This window comes from Thalia democratica, chromosome 1, assembly GCF_965202585.1.
Source record: "Thalia democratica chromosome 1, ktThaDemo2.hap1.1, whole genome shotgun sequence".
NCBI lineage: Eukaryota > Metazoa > Chordata > Thaliacea > Salpida > Salpidae > Thalia > Thalia democratica.
Genome location: NC_139165.1, coordinates 76,067,548 through 76,091,533, shown reverse-complemented (window position 1 = coordinate 76,091,533; position 23,986 = coordinate 76,067,548). Strand labels below are relative to the sequence as shown.

Genomic DNA, 23,986 nt, shown 5'->3' with positions numbered 1-23,986 from the left:
CAAAACATATATTTTTATACTATTTCTCGGTAAAACGTTTTGCTTTCAGGTGTAAACCAAAATACAGGGAGATATTTTGACAAGATAAATTGGTAAAACTGCACGTTTAAACGTAATTTTTGTTGACAAAAATTAAAATATCAAATACTTTAAATGTTTAACATACTTTAACTTAGTTAACATAGTTTTTAATGTTTTATTTGTTTTTAATTAACAAAAGAAAAGTAATTTTCTCATTTTTGTTCCTAAAACTTTTATTTATTTTTTTTGTTAAATTACTATTATGGACTACTAATACATAGAATAGTTTTTTCTTTAATCATTGTTATTAATAAATATATAGACACTAAAATGAACAAAAACTAACATTGATTTTGTTAATAGTTTCACTACTCAGTCTCTTTTGATGATATTTATATTTTTCAACGCTGGAATCTCTCATTGGAGGTTCCGGACTCCCATACTTGAACCTGTTTTTTATATTAAATCCAGTTTTGTAGTGTAACAAACTTTGCACAATTGCTTTCAAACATACTTCATATAAAATATCAAGATGTAAAGATGCAAGTTTTTTTAAAACTTTAGGATATAACAAAAGGCTTTTAGTAAAAATTGACGACTGACTCTAAAAATGTAAACATATTTTTTTTAGTAAAACTATTTAGTGCGTACTTTTTACTTTAAAGATGACAATCAAACTTAAATATAAGGAGAATGATCACTCGGGTGAAACATTGTATTGTTTATAAAATCTCTATTAACTATTTAGTAACAAATAAATTATTAACTCACACATAAATTCTCACAAAAATATTTTTAGAACTAATAGGTTTTATAGTGCTGTGTATATTTTTGTATCAAAAATGTTAAAAACCTTATATTTCGACTAGAATCCCTGACTGGAGGCTCAGGGGACTTCAGATCTGGACTTTTCAAGTTTTTATCATAAATCCTGAGTGGAGCTTCTTTTGCAAGTGGAGACGTGTTTTTCCTACATTTTAAAAATATACAGTTTAAAATTTTTCCTACTCTTATAAACAAAAGTAAATTAAACTCACAATAAGCGTAACTACTTAACGTTTATGATTTAAAAAAGAAACAGTTTAAAACGGTAAAAACTTCCAAAAGTCATAATAAAACTATATTCAATAAATTCTAAACAACTACTTGTACTCGATCAAGCTGTCCTGAGAGCTTCTGAACTGCTGCTTGCTGCAGAGTTCCTCGAAAATATTTTTCTTCTTGTTGACGAAGCCGCCGCTCCTTCTCTTGTCCGCCAGGTTGTCCATGCTGCCTCTGCTGCTCGATATCCGCTCCGAGCTCAATCTGTTCATTTGTTTACAGTGTTGGTGAAAATAAAATAACAGTACATGTACCACCAAAGATGTGTTTTTTAATAAAGTAAATAAAATAATTACTCTAAACCAACCAAAATCTAATAAAAGTAATATAATTTTAACAATTACTTTACCTAGTTAGGCTATTAAACCTGAGACATATTTTAAAAAGTTAACCAAAAAAACTGCAAAATAGTTCCTTTAAATAATTAAACATCGTACCCTGACGAAGTGAGACTTATTTTCGACGACGAGCTGATAGCCGAGTTGTGATTGGACAGTAGCGAGTCACGTGAGCCCTTGTACACCAGATCGCCGCTGTCCCTCCACCCGCGCGACTTGTTCATTTTCTGCTGAGTCAGCAAGTTTGATATGTTGTAGGGCGACTTCATCTTCGATATTTCTCCCGAGTTTCTGTGCTGTTGTGACGTAATAATCAGGCTGTTGTCATGCTTGGAAGCGTGCCAACTTTTGGGTCTTTCTTTCGAAGTCGTTGTTGATGATAAATTTGAATCTTTAGAACTTGCTCTAGCTCTGTGAAAAAAAAAACAAGCTTAATTTAAATTATTGAAAAAATTATTTAAGTTGTATACATTGACAAGAGATTTTATTTCAACAAAACTAATTTTTCAAAGTTAAAACTAAAAATCTCATATTTAAAAATTTTTAAAACTAATAGTGTAAGCTCTATGCTAATGGTTCCTCAACGTTTTAAAACTTAATATTAGTTATACTTTAAAAATTACCATTGAATTTATATATTAAAAAAACTAATGTAAATTCTAGTTTTTTTTTTATTATGAGCAAAAACTTTCATATGTTTAAGTTTTTATAAATTGTAAAGCTAGTAGTTTTTAAACGTTTAAAACTTATTTTTAATTCAGTAAACCAAAATTCAGTTCATTTTTGTTTATAATGTGACTACTTTTAATTTGCTTAAAGTTTTTTATTTTAATTTAAATTACCAAAACAGTTATTTTTAGCTAATAAACTTGGCATGACCTAGAAAAAAAAAGTTAAATTTTTCAAGTAAAGTAAACTTATAGTTGCTAAAAGAGTATTATATTACAAAAAATATTTGTTAAATACTTTCAAATTTTTCACAACACATGACATACTAACAAAAAAATCTGATATTGAAACACTTAATACAAAAATAGTATTTAAATATTTAAAAGTGTATAAATTCATTCTGAGTTCAACAAAAAAACCTTAAGCAAAAAATCATTATAGAGGTTTGTAACAAAAAGTTAAACAAGACATATTATGCTGATGCTACCGATTTATAAAACAAAAAATGCAGTACAATACAATCACATCTAACTTAATTTACAACTGAAACTTCCCCGATTTTTATACTAACTAAACTGCATTACTAATCAGCAAGGAATTTGCAGTAGACGCAGAGAGGCCACTGTTTGAAAGGCGAGACGACTTCCACTTAAAATCAGTCACAATTGACAAGAAAGTGATTTGTTTTCTTTCAAATTTATTTGCGTACAGTTCAACAAAACAATTTATACCATACATCATTGTTAGCTCGACAACAGAAATTACTTTCGCTCGTATCGTTGACATACCTTATATTAGGCAATGTAAAAGCGAAATAATATTTCAAAATTAATGAACTAAAAGTGACCCGCTCTTGCAACGATAATTCGAATATAATTGTGTTAATAGAAAACGTGCGGTTCAGACCACACACGGCCGAATTTTTGTTATATCATTTAGACGAATTGAATAGAACAATTTGAATTTCGGTAAGCTTATACACTGAGAGAATATGAAAATAGATTTGACAACTTCACAGCAAGTTATGAAATTTTAAATGCGATTTGTCAGTGTAAAGCTTTTATTTCAATAGAACGTCTATAAATCTGTCGACAAAATTGACAACTGAAAACAAATTTTTAAAACTTTTCGAGTAAATACTGTGCAATAAAATGTAAACAAAAGTGTGCGTTTTTAATGTTTAAAAACTTGATTAGTAAACAGTTTTAATAGGTAAATTGGACAGTAATTGTATTAGCAAAACAATTACTAATACAATTATGGTACAACAATCTATTAAAATTACTCAAAGCATAACTCTATCTAAAATCTTGTTTACGAAACTTGTAAGCTATCTTTTCATTTTATGACTAATGTAACTGAGTAAAAAGCTTTATTTATTTTTTTTGAAAAATTAACCAACGGATCGAGACCAAAAACAAAAATAAGCTTTGTTATAAAACAAAATACAAAAAAAACGTTAACAAAGTTGAAGCAAAAGCAGCTTGCAGACAATACGCTCTCGTGCCACGAATGCTGAAAACAAACAAAATTTCTGAACGTAAACAAGCGCAACAAAAACATTTCTGTTTTGCAAACAGACAGTCGGTTTTATGCTTGGTCTGCAGTTTTTGTATGCATATATCTTGCATAGAAAAAAAGGGGGAAATAAGATTAAAAGTTAGAACAAAGCGATGCGCAAGGATTAACACGCAGACATTGAAAGAGGGATCTTTAAAAATAACAAATTAAAAAATACCGGCCAAAAATCATCAGCTGCTGACTGAACATGATTTAATAACTAATGCAATTCTCTTCATCAGCAAAAATCATCAGTAAATCACCATCGAGCAATTTGTCTGACCAGTCGAGCGTATCATCATCAATTATTCACTTTCATCCCGCCGACGCACTTAAATCTATTATGACGTCACTAACAAGATTTTATCTCCGTCGCCGCTCCGGAGCTTCCTGCGAGCCGTCATTTCGTTACGACGTCATAATTGCTGTCAATTTGCGAGAAAATATTTGTGCAAAGTTGATGAAAAGCGTGAATAATTGAGGGTGCTCGAAAAAGCGTCGAATTTTTCAGATTTTTTTTGCGGTGCTTAAAACGAAACTTAACTCGAGTCACTTTATTTTCAGCTACGCAATTGCAATTTTGCTGAAAAAAAATATGCACAGTTGAAGCTTTTGTTGTGATTTTGCAAAAAAAAAAGTTTTTTTGATCGACTTAGAAATTTAAAAAGGGTTGAAAATATAAAAATAAATATTTTCAAAAAAAAAAAGAATACTGAACAAATTTTATTTTAAGAATGATATAAACATTATTTTGGTATTTTTTAAACTTAAAATCCACAACGTTAGAGGATAAGATTAGGAATCTTATTACGATGGGAAGCAGGTATATAAATTTTTGAAACTTAAAATCAATAGTACAAATTTGAACTTGACAATTCAAAATTACAAAACAGATATGATATGTCAATTTTATGAAACTCAGAGTTTTTTTACCACTCTATTTTTATTGACTTTACCAAAAAACAAGCATTGTCAAAATTTACCATAAACAGTAAAACTTTGTAAAAATACTTTTTGATTAACTAACAATTATAGAGCTTAGACCAAATAAAAAAAGCACTTTAAGAAAATATACAGAGAAGTTAAAACAAAAATGTGCTTCAGAATACAAAAAACAATACAATTTTTACTTTAAAAACATCATCAAGTACAAGCTTTTGAGTTAAATAATAAGTAAATTTGATTTGACAAAAAGCATACCTAACCTGAATAACAACCTTAATTACCAAAAAAACTTTAGTTATAACATTTTTTAGCTTAATTCAAATTGCTTCACTTCCTTTACATAAAACTTGTTATCTTTTCAAACAATATCTCACACGGCGCGAACGGTTTTTACTGGAAACGTTCTCAAAATAGATAACGCGCAGGAAACTTGGCAAAACAAGCAGAGTTAAGCAGAGCGTTAATCAACCAATCAAACGCCGAGCACAGGTGTACCCAATTGTGCTGAAAATAGCTTTTGGTGATAAAAGACTTTCAACGGATTTCTTTGAAAGAGGCTGACTTTTTTGTAATGCATGCAAAAGAAAACAAATTCGTTTGAAGAAATATATCACTCATTTATTTTAGTATCAATTGTGTTTTTTAACAAAAAAAAGAAATTTTATATTTTACAAACTATGTTTTTTATTTTATACAACTATTTGCACCCTAACAACTTTTATGACTTTGACTTTTATCTGATTTTTTTTGTTTATATAAATAAGCTAAAAAGGTAATCTTTTGTATAAAAACTTTAAACATAAACGCCAGAAAACACTTTATACTTCTCATTCAATTACAGATCAATTCAGTTGTGTTTAGGCAAGCAATCTGCTGGTAAGATCTGCAGATTATGCACGGTAGAAACAGCAAATAAACCGGAAAATCGGGTTAAATGCTCGTTACAATGTACCTTCAGCGTTGTTTATCTCCAAGTGTTTTTTTTTACATTACACAAAATTTCGTGCTATCAATCTGCTTCATCCGCGCATAAACCACTCAATCATAATGCAGAGGATGCAATTTGAAATAAATGGAGTTTCGAGTGAAAAGCTACGGTGCAAAACAAGAACTACTAATCAAAAACGATCTCTTAAATTTCTTGAAAGATGTATAAGTAACTCAGACTGTAAAAATTCAACTTTACATATTATAAGTTAGACAGGGTTGCCAAAGTGTTTTTTGCAAGTTTTCTCCAGGTTTTTAACATTACACGTTTTAGGGTCTATATCTAGTTAAAAATTAAGTTTAAGGTAAAAAACTGTGTTAAATAGTATAACGACATTAAAAACATATCTTAAAGCTCTTTAAACATGTTTTTTGATTAAAATAAAATTATGATGACAAAAGTTTTTATTTTTTTGATAGATTTTTGTGTCAAATCGAAACTTTACTCCTTAACATGAAAGAGTTGTTTAAACTTCCAGGTTTTTCCAGATTTTTTTTTGAAAATTTTCCAAATTCTAGGTTTTTTTAGCCTATATTGCCATTTCAGGTATTTTGACAACCCTGGTTAGAAGGAAAAACTGATAAACTAGCACGGAGTTAATAATCAAACGATAGAAAACTCACCAACTATTTACCAAACAAAAAAAAAAGTTAACTATTTCTAGACATCTGGCTCATGTGAAACTTTGAGTAAACAAAAAAGTAACATCGTAAATTATTCACAGTTTGTTAAAGTGAAAATGTGATCTAAACAACAAAATACTCTGAATAATTCATCAATCCGCAAAAGCAAACAACAACCAGTGCTTTATCTTCGTTTTGAACCAAAAGCTAACAAAAAAAAAAGATAAGAAAAAAGACACTTCCAATACCTTGACTTATTTTAAGTTACCATTTAACACAAGCTATCACCTAACAAAAATTTACTAAAAAAACTGTTAGTGTTTCTTAATAACGCGCTACTAGTCTGATAACCTACAAACCAAACCTAGCAATTTCTTTTTAAATTATCAATACTCCGGCTTGAAAAATATCAGATTTTATATTATCGGCTGGTCAGCAAAATTCCACTGGACAGCACTCGACATTTCCACACGAAAAGAACCACTCGTTGACCCGCACAACACTCGTTGTGCGGGTCAACAACCGTTGTGCGGCACAACACTCGTTCGCACAACACTCGTTGTGCGAACGTTTCAAGTTATGACGTCACAATGCGACTTATCGGAACGAGAGAAAGTAGCAATGCGATTGTGGAATGTCGAATATTGTGTTTTTTTTATTACAAAGTGTATTGATTTTACGATACGGGGTAATATGACGTATTGGCAACAACAAAGGTTTGTGAATATGGATTTAAAACAACTGTAGCTCTAATAGTGTTTTGAACTGTCAAGGTATCTGCATTTAAAAAATTGCTATTAGTTTAGTAAGTTTACCTTTATATCGCTATCAAAAAGTTAAAACCTCCACTATTATTCCTGTTTCAACTTGTACAACATGTCTTAATCACGTTTACAAAACTTATGCAATTTTGATCCTGCCATTCTAAAAATAAACTTCAACAACCTGTTATTTTTCTATTTAGTTTCTGCACAGTTTTGTGCAAGCCAAAGGTTTTGAACTTGTAAACTTTTACCTACAAACAATTAAAAGTCATTTTAGTGGCTGCAAACTGGGTAATTAGCTGTCAAGTGGTAAGTTTAATTGATTTCTCATCTAACTTCACCTAAGTTATATTCAACTTAATAAAATTTATTTTCCATCGTTAAAGTACTTTTCCATATAACTTTTTTTAATTTTTGTAATAATTTATCTCTATTTTTGTTATATTATTTCTTTATACGTATAACTTATAAAAGTTTAAAAAATTCTTTGTTCACATCTAAAACCACTCATTTTATTATTTTCTTAAGCAAAAATACCTTCAAAAAATTACAATAATTCTGAGCAGAAAATTTCAACAAACCAACACATTCTAAAAATAACAATAAAACGTAACAAAATTTAAGTGTATTGTACACAAATAAAGCACGACGGCAAGAAAGATAAAACTTTTTCATGAATACATTTGAATTGATCTGTTAACAAAGAGCCTATTTACGGTCAAGTCTTGTTCAGTTAGTGATGTCACAATGTAAATGAGACATTTTGGGAATTTTTCGCAAGCACAAAGAAAACTTGAACGTTGTCAAAACAAACAAAACGTTAAAATAATAATGATTCAAAACTTTAAGGTAGTAAAAAAGATACTGTTTGTGGTAGTTTAACTCTACACTACATGTTGCATAAAGTTTCTGTTAAAAATCAATTAGGTATTTTTAACTTAACACGTAAACTTAACAAGAAACCCTAAACAGCTTGGAAAAAACAAATACTTGGTTTTTCATAATTAAAATAATTTCACCTTAATTATTACCAATAATTAATAAAAACTAATGTAATTTTAGCGTGATGAAAAAGTAAAACTAAAAAACAAAATTATTCCTTAAACTGAACTTGACCAACTTTTAAAAGGCGTCGGCGAAGCAAAATACTGATCTGCGATTAACGAAAAACTGATGAGAACTGATGAGACGCACTCGGCAATGTTTAGTCTGACGGTGCCTTTTCTCTCTCGATAAAACTAAAGTGAGACCTCAAGGCGATTTGCAGCAATCAGAGAAAATACTTTTTTTTTTTCTTGCGCTCGCGTCTATCAAAATTCGCTTGCTCGAACTTTTTATGTTGCATCAAAAATTTGCAGACTTAAAAATGTATATTCATTGAAAGTAGTTAGTTGCAAATTAAAAAAAAAACCAACAATAAGTGGGCTCTGGCTAAAAACACGCTTTTAAATTTTTTCAATACAAATTTACCGTCTTGGTCTGCTGAACAAAACGCCGGCATCGGAAACAGAGAATTGTTCAGAGAATCTGAAAAATTCAGACTAATCTGATTACAGGTTGCGGCAGTGTTGCAGTCTACACGTGTTTATATACAAACACACATACATGCACATTAATATCAATTTAAATATTTCTTAATGCATGCTGTTATATATTGAAACGTTGCAACGTCTGGCTACACAAAACCTTTTTTATTCAAAAATAAACTGTGTTCGATACTGTGCTGCACAGCTGGTTTTTTTCATGAACAAAAAGTTCGACAAAGTTTGGCTTGAAGTTCTTTTAATTGTAGCCGAGTTTTTGCGAATAGTTGGCATTCCAGAGCATGCCAAGTGCCTGCTATCCGTTTAATTCATCGTTGGAATTTGTGGCGATAATTAAGATGTTTGTTTTAGATTTGAGCCAGATCAAAACTGGTTATAATGAAAACATTTCACTAGCTTTTAAAATACTGTCTGTGCCACGGCAAAAGTAGTAATTCAATATAGTAACACAGATAAATTTGACAAATTAAATACACAAATTGAATTATATTCGGCGAAATTAGCTGTTATTAGTTATGCCTAGTTAAATGAGATAAAAATAATTATTCTTATGAAACTAGTATAACTAGAATATTAACACAAAAGTCATTAACTAATCGAGAGCATTTTATTAAACTTTCTAAAGTTTAAAAGATCAATATAAGGTTGAAAAAACACATTTTCCACTAATTCACTATATACTAGAACATTACGATTACAAAATATGAGCAAGCTAAGTTTTATAAAGCAAGCAAGTATTTCACACACGTGTTGATAAAACTGCATGTGAATGCGTACAAGAACGCGACATTCGAAATTAAATTCTTCACAACATTATCCAAACACTAGATATCAAATTAAAATATTGAAACTGACAGCAGTGCCAATTTGCTTGAGGTGTGAGCCGGCAAAATAGAGATTAAATTGAGGATATTTGAACAAAATCGAGGAATTTTTTGATAACGGGTGATGTAACGGGGTTAAACAGGTTTGAAGCTGAAAAACGAGCTTAATTTCGAAGCACAATGATTTATGAGCGAAACCCCCTAGCTTTAACTTGTTCATAAATCAGTTTTAGAACAAATTTGCACTGTGTTAACCAGCACATTACAACAACTACAGTTTAACAAATGTACCAGTGGTTTGATAAGTTAAGTGTCGATTTGTTTATACTGCCAAATACAGATTTTAAAAATATGCAAAGTTTTGTTCTGGTTAATAAAGTATGAACAATGAACCTTCAGTGCAAATTGTTTCGCATAAGCTATTTTCTCATTAATCTTACTTACAATGCTTTTTGTGAGCCAGTTTTAACTGAACAATAAATTGCATATTAATCTTGTTTCAAATCTTACTTTCTGACAGCATTAGAATTAAAATATTCACAACAACATATTTAAAAAAAAAATAATCAAGTGTATTTAAATAAAGAAGTAAAAAATAAACTTTTGAAAGCAATTAAAGTTGTGGTGCTAATAAATTAGTAAAGACAACAATAAGCATTTTTGTTTTTCAAACTATTATCCTTTTAAAAAGTGGCTAACTAACAAAGAGTTAAACTTCCATTCAATTAAAAATTCCCCTATGACATAGAATCAGAAACAAAAGTTCTCATAAGTTACAATTCCCAAGGCAATTACAGACTTAATATGTTATTGATTTGCCACTGTAACTTTAATCAATCTTTATTAAACCAGAATCAAAGAAGGGATCTAGTCACAAATTTTAATTGTAAGAAATAATCTAAAAGTAAAACATTGAGCAGCATGCTTAAGGTAATCCAGCAATTATTTAACCCGATGAGCTGTTTACTTAAAGCGTGGCTGACATAAACAAACGACGCTGTTAGCAAAATAAAAGTTTGCTGTTTCCATCCAGGAAACGCAAATTAACCAGGTTAATCGATTAATCTGTTGACGTGGCAAACAAAAACAAGCCTGGATGTAAACATCGTTCAGGTTATTATCAGCCGGGTCGTGAAGCTTTATTTGAACGATTAATAACTTAACTTGCTGCGTTTGCTTTCGTTTCTAGACGAGTTTGTTTGGTAATCTGCAAAAAATAAACGTACTAACAAACTTTTTAATGTTTTTAAAACTCAGCAGACGAACTTATCTAAAAATATAAATTAATTTTGTTTTTAGAACACTCAAGACGCTAAGCCTCCAGACAGTGCAGCTTTTGGTGACTGACTTTCTTCCTGAAACTGCAACAAATTCAGAACGGAAGCTCGCTGCGACATTCAGACTAACAAGCAGACTACTAAGGTGTTGCGTGTTTCAACGACAAATGTCAAATGAACCGTACCTCCACATACACAACACACCTACTGATGTCTGCATCTGTTTCGCGTCACAATCAGTATGTGAGTGTTAAAACCTCAGTGAATAGCAGATGACAACTGCACTTGAAACATTACCTTGCTTTTTATTTTTTGATGTCCGCATCTTTGCTCAGTTTTACAGAACAATTGAGGCGTCGAAGGTAACAGATATGAATATATGTTTAACGGAAATTTCAAAACGAGATAACAAATACATACACTTGAAACTTCGCTCCGCAACCGTTAAACTTTTTTTGATGTCTGCGTCTTAAGTTTTCAGAAAACCTTTCGGCGTCGAAACCAGTGTTTGATATCCCGTTGAAACGAGATAACAAACACACTTGAAACCCGGCATCGAAAACTATTTATAAAAAAAAATCGAGATCGAAATCGGCTGCTTTTGGGTTAATCCGCCGCAAAATTTCGCTTCAAAGATTTTTTGGCGGATACTTTTCTCATTGTCTGCGCGAGACCATAACAAATAGGCTCATCATAATCAAATGTGAACGTTGAACGTACGCAGAACAATTTACAAATTACACTCGTTAACTTGCGTAATCTCAACTTTTCGTTTAAGTATGGCTGAGAAAAAATAGTTTTCGATTTAAAATGTTTATATCAATAAGTACCAGTAAAAAATATAACGCACCAAATTTACTAAACATGTATTCATAATTAAACTAATCAAACTTTTGAAGCTGTCAGTTGCACTGCTAAACTAATTTGTTACACTTAAAACTGCACACATGCGCATACTCGCATACTTTTAAATAAGTTTATTCAATATACTGTCAACAGGTCACAGCAAATACACTGCTGTGCGGTGAATTTATGTGGGAATGTTGAGTTGAAAAGAAGCACACCTTTTGTCATTTCCTTGCGAACTTTTGCTTGCGGTTAATAACGCGTTTTCACAGCAAATTGCTGATAACATAAAAATGTGCAGCTATTTATTAAAAAATATTACAATAAATAAAATTATAACAAAAAACATTTATTAAAAATTTAAAAAAAGTTTTTTACGATTGACAGCCTATTTTTGTAATACTATAGTCAATTTAATTTGAGAAGAAAAAACCTAAATGTTAGAACTCACAAACTTTAATAGCAAGATTAAAAATGATAAAAACATATAATTTTTTTAAATACAATTTAACAATTTCTAATTCATAAACTAACACAAATTTTATTCGTACGCAAATCACTTCTTTATTGCTTTTTCCTTTTCTTCGTTTAATTTTCATTGCAAAGCTTTCACTTTTAACTTGTTCAAACATATATTCCAAAAAACACAAGCAACTATTTTACACGTTTGACAAATAAAAACTCTGAGTTATTTTTGTAGGGTAGTATAAAAAGAAAAAACAACTAGGTTTTCAAAATCGTGACACAAATTTTACCGAGAAATCAACACGAAAATAGCAACGTCACGGATTAGATGTTACGTCATAATCACTTGAGTTGGCTTCCGTTCGAACTTGAATTTTTCAGCAACGCAAAATAATAAGGTTAACTGCGAGTGAAGTGCACTTGGTTGAGCTGAATTATATTTTTACAAATCAAAAAAAGCGTGTTTATTTCAGTAAATTTTAACTAAACTAATGTAATCTTTTAAATTGACAGTTTTTTTAATTAGAATTTTATGGCTTGGTTTAAACCAAAATACGTTTTGTTATACTTTTTATTATCTAAATATATTTTAAGTTTTTTTTTTCTTCAAAAATACAAATATTTAAGATGAATTAAGAACCTAACAGTTTTTTCAAGTTCAATTTTTTTATTTAATTTGTTTTCATCTTAGTAAGTTTTTGCTGCTGTTATTCTTTTCATAGTTTAATAAGCATTAAAAGCGTTTGTTTTGAATCATAGCTCATTATCTTATTGAATTCTGACTAAATTGATAATAATAAAGTTATTAACATCAATTTTGTTTTTGTTTAAATAAAAACTTAAATTATAAAAGAAGAAGTGACATCAAAAAACTTTTGTTTTATTCCAAGAGGTAACGGGTTTTTGTTGGCAGTAAAAAAATACAGACAGATAAATTTTAAACAATTGTTTATGTTAACACAAGCTTATTGGCCTTTGCTAAAAAAAATTATAAAACCTAATAAGTTACTAAATCATGTATTTTTCATCATTATTTAATTTAGCAGTCTTATTACACAACTGTTAATTTTTTTTTTAATTATATATTTCATACTATGTCAAATAAAAACAAAATAGTATAAAGTGAATTATTTAATAAATAAAAAACAAGGAATTTATTTTCGGACTTAAAACTTAAATTTATAATATTTTTCTTAAGTAAACATTAATACTACTTTTTTTATAAATTACAACTTAATAAAAACTAATAAAAAAAAATTAATACAAAAAAGTTAATAACCACTCCGCTCTTTTTTAAAGACTAAACTAATTTACAGTCATAATACATTAAAAAACTTTAAACTGAAACGCCTGTGCAACGCCGTACTTGACACAAAGAGACTTAAAAACTTTATGAGCAAATGTCAAGATAGCAGCTGTGTAAATACAATTACCGACCAAAACAAGAAACCGTTTAAATTAGAAAGTCGCTTCAAATTGATTGTTGATTCGAAGTTACATTGCTTGCTGAACTTATACATTGTGCATGAGATAAACGAGCAGTTTAATGTAGCCGTATAACAGTTATTGTATACGTTTCAAGATAGTTATGTTTTATATTCTTTGAAATTCAATTACGTCAAGACCACATTTAAGCTGAGAACTTTAAAGAGGACAAGTTTTAGTTTTTTAGTTGAACACTACAACGCATACACAAATACCTCAAAGTTAACGAAGCAAGTTTGTTAATATAAACAAGTTGGCAAAATTAAACTTTCTATTTTTAGAAAGTTTTTGTTTACGCTAACTGTTCTTTTTTTGTTAATACAAAATTTTGTCACGAACGTAAACTCAAGAGGTGACTAAATTAAACAAAATTACACAAACATGACTGTAAAAGTATTAAGGTGAGATTTTTTATTCAAAGAAACTTAAATTCCAACGAGCCCAGTCATTAATTGCAAGGATTTTAACGGTTTCACCCGAATTTTATTACTCATTAATGCTTAAATCTGGTAAAGAGTGACATTAATAAAAGTGATATTAGTCACATAATTGTTTGTATAGCGAGTCTTAAAACTTTTTTAATTTGTTTCAAAGTAAGTTTAGGTCACGAAACAGCATACTTATTTTTTTTAACACATGATGTGATCTTACAATAATTAATTTTCTCAAAGTTACTACACAACTTAAAATTACTTTTCACTGTGAAACTTTTTTTTTCTTGTGTTAAACAATTTACATTTTAACTTATTTTACTGAGTAAACAGAGAAACTATTTCTACGTATAGCAACTGAATAAGTTATTTTTTAAATTGTTAAAAAAATACTTTGTAATGGAAAGCCATGTAAATATTTTATGTAAACAACAAATTTATGTTTTTAAAGTTGTTCAAAAACAAAAAAAAACCTTTGAAAGTTCTTCCTTCTCATTATAACACTGGTAGTTTTGCTCTCCGCTGGCTTATGAGGCTCCACTGACTCCGTTTTTGCCGATTCGATCGCTTTACTGCTCGTATGTACTTCTTCTGAAAGAATTTAAATAATTAGAGTGGCCGTAATGTGGTAGCACTTAATCAGTTCTTTTATTAGATTATCAGAGAACTATAGTGTATAAACATCAAATGTTGACCTTTAGCTTAACTTTTAATTCAAAGTCTTCACATGATCAAATACATCTTTGAAGTAGAATTACGATTTATTCTGAACCTACCGGTTTCTGGCATGTAACAGATTATCTTGTAATAAATTTATAGTTTATTTTTTTAAACTAGGTTAAGAAATTTTAAACCACAATATTTTATTAACAAAAAACGACTCTATTTTATTATTTCTTAATATTTTTATTTCGAAAAAGTTTAAAATAGTTCATCATAAAACCTTTAATTTCAAATGAAAGTATTTTTTTTTATCATAATATAATAATAACACTATTTTGTTAAAATAAAGCGTTAAACAAAGCTTTAAAATAATTTTAATTATAATATACTGTAAAGCTTTTGGATAAAGCTCCGTTAAGTATGAGGAAAAATATTCATTTTGGGAACTAACAACATTGTTTTATTTAAAAATAAAAACTATTAAAACCGCTCATTAGTTTGTTTACATCTAATATGTTTTTTTTTCATAAATAGATTGGACTTTAACATGCATGAAAACAAACAGATGTTTAAAAAAGCTTCCGACCATTTAAATAAAATAATACTTTTTCGCTTTTTATGTTAAAAACTGGCAAGCTAAATTATATTGTATTTAATCACAAGTAAAGAATTTTGCACCGATACCAAATTTAAGTTTAACTTTAATTTTATTAATGATTATTAATAATACAATAAGTTTTATACCCCTACCATTGTCATTAATCTTCTATTAGCTAAATAAAATGTTTATAAAAACTTCTGATTTTTTTTTGTTGAAATTAATTTATTGAAAGAATTATATTTTCGTACAGTGACTTTTATGTTTCTAAATGCAAAAATAATTTTATAAAACATAGATTAAAGCTTCATTGCAAAGATGTTTAATTTTTCTTAAATTAGCAAATTATGTTTTAGTTTATGTAAAATTGTAAATCTTTACACACCATATTGAACTCTCTGCTTCCAGGTAGTGGTAAAAATTTCAGTAAAATCTTTTACAACATGTTAACAAAAATAAAATACCAAAATAAAAATAGCCAAAAAAGACCTAGTTGATAAAATACCATCAATTCATATGAAAGCCACATTACAATTGATGACAATACAACGAATATGTGCATAACAAAACAAATTGAACATACAGATTTAATAAGTAAATACGTTGATGTCTTATACTAAGTTTTATTTTTTACTTTAAATAGTTTCAGGAATTTATATAATCCAATAGATTAAATTAACAACAAAAAAAAAAAGAGAATTAACTCCTTTAAGTTCTTTATTGTATAAGAAAAAATTAACGACTTAAAAAATATTTCAAATAATGTTCTCCTACTGCCAAATTGTTACAAAATAAGTTAATTTATAGATATGTTACATACATGTTAAACACAGATTATATTATTACGTAAGTTTAGAAATATCTAAAAACTCGTTATTTATTAACACATGTGCATTTCTTTTATTAGCACAACAATAGGCAATAAATCACCTCGGTCAATGAAATGCAAACATTGCAAAGCAATAAATTTTACTTTTAACATTTTTCATAAAGGACCTCACACAGCTTACAGCGGTAACAACAACGCAAAAAACCACCTGTTTTATCTAACTTAAAACCAAAATAAATATAAATGTTCAGTAAAAAAAAAACGCAGCTATAACAAGTCTTTTCCTAGAAAGATTTTTCGGCCTTTTAGTCGCAAACAACATTATAAGTATCAGTAGTTTTTAAGTTTATAAAAACCATACACACAGTTCTTTAAACTAAAAGAATAATTTTAAAATAAAAGTTTCGTGCCATCTAAATTACTAAGCATGTACTTGTTTTAACAAAAATAATATTGTATTGTTTGAAGGCTTATACTGATTTAGTACCAGTGAATTATTTTATTCAATAGTTGGTAAACTTTAGATAAATACTAAAAATTTAATGAACATTTCGTCGAACGTTCAAATAAAGAATGAAGTTTTAAGTGCTACCTTGATTTTATCAATTTTATGTAATTAGCTACAATAGCACACAATAAAGCTTGAAATCCCTGAAAAACTCCGGACAAAGGGAAGTCATGAACGAAAGCAAAATCGAACTCATTGTGCAACACATTGAACATATTCCAACAATGGAAATTAACATCGCGCGACACAGTATTGAAATAATTGCGCAGATAACAATCACAGAAGTAAACTAAACAATAAGGCCGACCCCCTATTCGTTCGAATAATTGCCCGGCCGCAATCTCATTATGACGTAATATTAGTTGGTCGTAACAATGTTTGAGTTCGGTGAATAAACATTGTTTTGGGTGAATTTAGATTTCGTTTGAAGGGTGTCTGTATTTAAGTACGTGACTTATTGTACATAAATGATATTAAATTTACTGTTCGTTTCAATAGTTTTTCATTATTATTATCATTAAAAACATTATCATACTTAAGACGTTATAAAAAGTTTGAATACTTATACTTTTATAAGTAAAACTGATGTATTTTAACAAGTCAACTGAAATTTTTTTTTAAGTAAACTTAAAGTACGTTTAAATGAAAAAATCTGTGAATGTCTTACGTTTATCATTTTTTTCTAAATTTTTCGTTTATTAATATTGCTAACAACCAAATATTTTAAAACGGTAATACAAATAAATTAACTTGTTATAAATACTGAGAATAAAAATACTGTAATTAAGCAATTAAGTGATACTTTGTACTAATACTTTCTAAAACAGGTTGTATTACATTTAATTCTAAACGAAAACCGCAAACATACACAACTAATTAATATAAAAATTCATTTTTTGAACGCATGTTTCACAAATCACTATACAAAAATACCTGAATACTTTTAGTTAGTTTTTTAAAAAAAAAAATATTCAAAAGACTAAAAATAAATTTAAAACATATAATAACTAAAATAGTTTGTAACAAAAGACTTGAGATGACTTTTTTTCCTTTAAAGATATATTTTGTATTTATTTTATACGCATTTACAATTTTTTAAGAGTGATTGATAAGACAAGTTAAAAATATAAATATTAAATTTAAAATAATGCCTTTTTTTCTGTGTTCAATGAATAATAATAACTTAACACTAAATACAGTAGTCTTAGAATTTTCAGAATTTATAAATGTTTTTGTTTATAGATTTTTTTAATACATAAACTTAGTTTTTTTTTTCTACAAGTATAAAAAAATATATGTTCTGAATACTTGTTCTATAGGTTTATAAAAATAGGTTAAAAACCTTACTATTCTTTTTTACTCTATGTCTTATAACATACTGTTTTTTTCTCTGAGCAATAAATTAATAGTTTTGTTTGAAAACCTAATTAAAATTGTGTCTTAATTTTGATTCAATAGACAAAAACACTTAAATACTGCTTGACAAATCTACTTATGTTACAATAGCATTTTACAACAATAGTAAGTAATCAGTTTTACACTAATACAACCTGTTAAAAATTTTGACAACCAAATAACTGCAAGTATTATAGGTTTGGTTTTATGGTTGCTTTTTTTTGAATAATTGAAACTAAACTAAAAAATAATTTATCATTTATAAGCAAAACAAAAACCTTTATCAATATTGTTTTGAATCGGAATCTTGTTGATGTGACCTCGGTAATTAATCATGTTATTTATTCGGTTGTTACTCCCCTTTCTACTTCTTCTGAGGTGATCTTCTTCGCAACCTACTTCTCTGTCGTATAATGAAAACAATGATATCATATGTAGACAGTGAAATTATAAAAAAAAACATTTTGTTTTAATTTGAAAACTAATTAAGCGTGTAATTACAAAAAAGCTTCAGTATACACTTGGCCAGTGGATTTTTCAAATACTTTACCTTAGTTTCAATAGTTTCAACAGTTACAATAGTTTCATAAAGTAAAAAAAAAATTCTAATAATTCATTTATTTAATATAATTTTATATAAAAAACAGTAGTAAAATACTTAAGCGCGAACACTTCTGTGTATAAAGTGATTTAAATTTTGTTAAGTAAAAAAAAGCTCATACATGACTTAATTAAAAGAAATTTTAAAAACTAGATTAACATAATTAATTAGTCACTGCTGAAATAAATAAATTAAAATAAATCAGATTAATAAGGTAAATCTGAATTTATTGTCATATTTGATCATTTATCAGAACCAACTTGATTATCAAAATTCAGGTTTGTACTTTTCTATTATTAGTACACAATTGTTATTACTTAACTTGATACATGAACTGTAAAAAAGAAAATTTCCTTTTCTATATATTATTAAATATTCTTCTTTATTTGCAAATGCAAAACAATACAAAATGTAAAAGTTTCCAATATTTTTAAGGAGCACTTATGGCAGCACTCCATACAAAAAGTGCTCATAGTGAAAGTGTGGCAGCTGAAACCTTTAAACTTGGTCACATGCAACACACTTGCAGAGTTTTAAACAAAAAACTCGCATTTAGCACAATTATATTTTTCCAAAGTTGTAGTAATTGCTACAAATTTAATTATTGTTGTATGATGTTTTTTTATAAAAACTATATATGTCAATCCAGATTTAAAACAGTAATTTCTTTAAAACATGGTTATATCAGTTTGTCAATTTTGATAATAGTGATAGAAACAACACGAAAATACTTGACATTCAATTTGGTTTCAAAACAGAGACAACCTAGTATTAGTATATATATTTACAGTTATAAGTCACAGATATCTAGCTTGGAATATGAAAGAGCAGGGTAAAAAAATATACGGAAATGGTAAATCTTCCGCACGTAGCAATTTACTCAAAATGACCTGTAATTGCGTTTCATTACCACTACGACACGATTGAATTCTTCAGAGTAAAAAGTTAGGATTTACGCATACGTTATAATATGTAGATCTAGTAAAAACTAAACAACTGTTTTCTAAAACAGCTTGCACCTGTTTCACTGTTTACTTGGATTCTCATATCCATGAACAGCTTATTTACGATACCCATATAGTACAAGTTGTAATTTATTATAAACCAAACAATGATTATAAACTTAAATAACGTACCATCTAATCAAAATATAGGTAGTAAAAGTTTAGAGCTTTAAAATTACAACAAGTTAAACAAAATAGCAATAAACAACAAAAACACCATAATGACCAAACCTTTTCACTTTATAGTGAATATTAAAACTGTTAGGTAATTATAACTGAATTCATTATTGTTCAGCACAGGTTGTGACAGCCTTTTTATACAAAATAAACTTTTTACTAAAAGTGCATTATCTTTCAATTAACAATACGTACACAAAAGCAAAATGATAGCAAGTTCACAACAGAAAACAAAAGAAAAAATTTGAAAAATTCTTCCAAAGACAGAGTAGTCAATCATTAACAGTTTTGTTGTAACGCATCAACTCTGCACTCGAATTAATTGAAATTGTTCCCAAGCTGAAAAGAGAAAATCTGCTACTTAGTGAGTCACACCAGCTAGTTAATAGCTTCTTAACTTTCAAATGTTTATGTAAACGGTTGTAATATTCATGCTCGTCATGATGCTCTCTATTGGCACTCAATAATCGAGTGATTTTTGACTCATCCCATAGCGTTTAAAATTTGCACTTTGATAATATAATTTTTAAAGTAAACATTTTTTACAAGAATGGGGAATTAGGTAGCTAGAACTAGTGATACTGATGTTTAAACGAATGATGCTTTTTTAGTTTGTTTTTTGTTTTAAATGTAAATAATTAAACAAGTATTTGCTCAGTAAAATCCAAGTAATATTAAACAATTATAAAAACAATTTACTTGTTCTCTGAATTTAAACAACAAGATATAATTATTGATATAATCATTTAGTTTGACAATATTAACATATTTGAGCTATTAACACATTTTTTTTATTTCCCTAAAATATTGTACAGCAAATAAACAAACTAATTGGAGCTTGTGAAATTAAATGTTTACTTTTGTTATCTAAGTTTAAATTGTCAAGTTTTACAAGAAAAATACATTATTTCTGCACATGCTATAACTTAATATTGCTTGATCGATTTTAAGATAAATTATCATTTAGTCTTACAACTTTAAAGTTATTCTATTTCAAGTTTGCAGTTACACTATCTTAATTATTAAAACCAATAAGCACAAATATATTAAGCTAAATATCAGTTAAAAAATATTTAAAAATATAGACAGTTAAAAAATCTTAAATTTGAAAACATTATCTTTAACAAGATTTAAGTGCATTTATAAATTATAATTAGGTTTGACTAAACAAATTTTAAATTAAACAAAATTCTTAAAAGAAAAATGTTAAATATATTTATATAAAAGTTTCTTTAAGACTTGTAAAGTGATTCAAAACAAATTATAAATTGACTCTAAAAAGTAGTTTGACAATTAATCGTAAGTTTATAAAACTTTTCAATAGTTTTTTTTAATTATACAGCCAATAAAATACTCATTTTAAGATAAAGGATTAAATTTAGCAAAATAAATAGTGAAAGCAGTCTTGAAACTTAATAAATTTAAAATTAATTTACTTCATAATATGTACGATAACCTACAACAAATAAAAATTTAATATGAATACTTTATATTTATCTACAAACTTTAAATTGTTATTATAGTTTATTTACTGTTTTTTGAAGAACTTACATAAAAGTATGTAAAAGCTCTCTCATAAAATAAATTAATAATTTTATAAATTATTTCTAGAGTGCATTAATGCTATTTGAAATCTGTACCCTTCTATACTAATAAAACTTTCAAATTTTTAACTTATCAATCATGTATAAAAAAAGAAACATAAAACAGAAGTTATAAAAAAATATTTAGGTAAAACTTCAGGATACTGGATATTAAATTATATAACGTTTCACAAAGCCTTGCAGTAAAAAATGCAAATTTAGATGTTTTTGTAAATTTTTAAATACTTCTTTATACATGTTACAACTAAAAACAGTTTATTTATTCAAAAAAATTACACAATTAAGAATGTTAAAATAAGAGTAAAGCGTAGTTGTATAGGGTTTTTTACAAACAAGATACTATGTGGAAAAGGGAACTGTTTCGAAATATTCTAACTCCCTAAATTGTTTAAGTTGGATGAAGTTTTTATTTATTGCATAAATCTTTTCTTTATTCTAAGTGATATTTATGTTACAGAAACAAAAAATAAAGCCTACAAAACTTAATTAAAATAACTAAAAATGAAACCTAAAATTACATGAAAAACTTAGTATTTTCAGCTTGTTTCACTGAATGCTAAAAGTAGTAAAACTTTAGAAAGGGAGTTACTATAACAATATCAAAAGAACATAGATAGAAAGTAAGCTATCCTCAATAACTTTGCAATTATTTAATTGTAAAAAAAAATATTTTATATATAACAAAATTAAAAAACAATATTGTAAAAAAAAACTTTTGTTAAAACTTTAGAGTTATTAAAAGTTTTAAAAATAAATCAAAAAATATTGTAAACAATAAATTAGTATTCATAAATTAATTATAAAGATGGTATTTTTCAATTATAATAAATTTATTAGTAACTTATATTAAACTTTGTTTAATTTTTAAAATTGTAATTTTAAAATAGCACTAAACTTTCATATATTTTACATTACAAGTTATTGACATACAGCTATAAAATTACTTTATTTCAGCTATTTATGAACTATTATTTATGAACTACTCTTTACTTAGTAGTTTACTAAACTAATAAATACTATTTAAAAGCAAAATTTGATAGTCAAAAATTTTATTTTTAGAAGTGACTACAAAAAAGGTTATTTTTAAAGAAAACCTTTAAAAAAACTTAAACTTATAGCAAATGGAACAAAAACTAATTAAACTATAAAATTTATCATTACTTACAAACCTTTGAACCTGCAGAGTCAAGGTATAAGGTGACATTTTAACCAAATGAATGGCTTCATCGCGAGAGCCGCTCAACGGAACATTATTGATACTGAACAGAACATCTCCCACTTTCAATCCACCTGACTCAGCTTTGCCCAAATGCTCAACCTTTAATAAATCATACTTAGACTTTGTCTTCTTGCAAAAATTATTAGTTAGGCTAATGATATAATATTGATTGAATATTATAGCTATACCTTGTTTTAAACAAAATGTAAGCTAATTTAATATGTATAATCAAACTATTTTGATTAACTTTTACCACATTTCTTTTAAAAAGTTTTACAGAATCTTGTAAATTTTATAAAACTTCAGTTATGTTTTAAAAAATTATGGATCAGTATTATACTATTGAAGTCAATTAAATCTTTACAATCTTTACGTCCTGAGTGTTACAAATAGTAAGTTTTTTGAGTCTTCCGACCTTGGATATAACAAGGGGTCTGTTGCTTTCATTGCCTCCCTTTATTGCAAACCCCCACGGCTTTCCTCCATCCAAATAAACTTCAACCCTTTCTTGGCGATGGTTGAAAGCAGACATTGTTCCAACAATTCATTTATTTATTTTACACAATATTTTTCTGCTGTGTATAAAGAACATTTAAACACATAAAAAGGTTATTAAGAAATCTGTTTTCTCACTAGTAGCTACAAGTTCTGTATTTACTTTTTAAAGTGATAATTTTAGATTGGGTACTCAATGCAATACTAATACTAATACTAATTAATGCAATAACATTTGCTACTTCAACTTATTTCAATTTTGACAGTATAACTAATTTTTTCCTTAGGTTTTTATATACATTGTAACTAAACCAAAATCATTTAAGTAAAACTAAATTCACAAAAAGAAGTTGACAAATTATTTTACTTGTAATTTTATTTTCCTTTTTTTTTCTAAATAAATTTCAGTTTAACTTAAAAAAACTTGTAAAATAGATAAAAAAAGTGTTGGTAAGAAAAAAAAACTTTAGTTTAAAAAGAAAGATAATATCATAGTCACAAATAAATACACTAAGCTAAGATGTGTAATAGTTGTTAGGATATAATTTTTTAAATATCAGAAAAATAAGTATGTAGAAAATTTTTTTAAAGAACTCATGAAAAGAAAATAATAGTTTATCTTACTTGAAAATGAAGTTGAATAGGCTGAAAACCTTTTCTCAGTTAATACTATTTATTTTTTGCATGAACTGGAATTATAAAGAAAATTAAAAATATATTTCTTTAAATTAACAGTTTTGAAATTAAGTATAGCAGTTTTTATTTAAACACAACAGTGCACTTATTAAATCTCACATTTAAATGCTTTTTTATGCTCTAACTGACAATATAACTTTAAACTATCTAAAGAATTAACAAAAAAGGTACTAATTTTACTTAATTTTATGATAAAAAAATATTGGTATTGTTTATTAAGTAAATTGAAATCCTAGATAGTCATAGATATAGCTGTCTGATATTATAATGAAGCTTGGAAACATTGAAAAGTTGAGATAAGTGTCTTGATTTTAAC

The 23,986-nt window shown here is 27.4% G+C and overlaps 1 protein-coding gene across 4 annotated transcripts in view; it reads right to left on the bottom strand.

Annotated features, from left to right (window-relative positions):
• LOC145831293 (uncharacterized) overlaps positions 1-23,045 on the bottom strand; it is a 37,521-nt gene extending 14,476 nt beyond the window's left edge. For 3 of the 4 annotated variants that reach the window (XM_082938530.1, XM_082938615.1, XM_082938691.1), the window contains exons 1-8: positions 22,895-23,045; positions 22,430-22,578; positions 18,153-18,277; positions 14,355-14,472; positions 1,560-1,871; positions 1,168-1,326; positions 875-991; positions 368-470 (exon numbers count right to left, since the gene is read on the bottom strand). In XM_082938530.1, the coding sequence (XP_082794656.1) occupies positions 368-470; positions 875-991; positions 1,168-1,326; positions 1,560-1,871; positions 14,355-14,472; positions 18,153-18,277; positions 22,430-22,578; positions 22,895-23,011 (1,200 nt within the window). In that variant the 5' untranslated portion in view covers positions 23,012-23,045. Of the gene's footprint in view, positions 1-367; positions 471-874; positions 992-1,167; positions 1,327-1,559; positions 1,872-8,129; positions 8,209-14,354; positions 14,473-18,152; positions 18,278-22,429; positions 22,579-22,894 lie in introns of those variants that run through there. The other variant, XM_082938768.1, reaches the window with a different exon arrangement.
• Between the last annotated feature and the right edge of the window lie 941 nt (positions 23,046-23,986).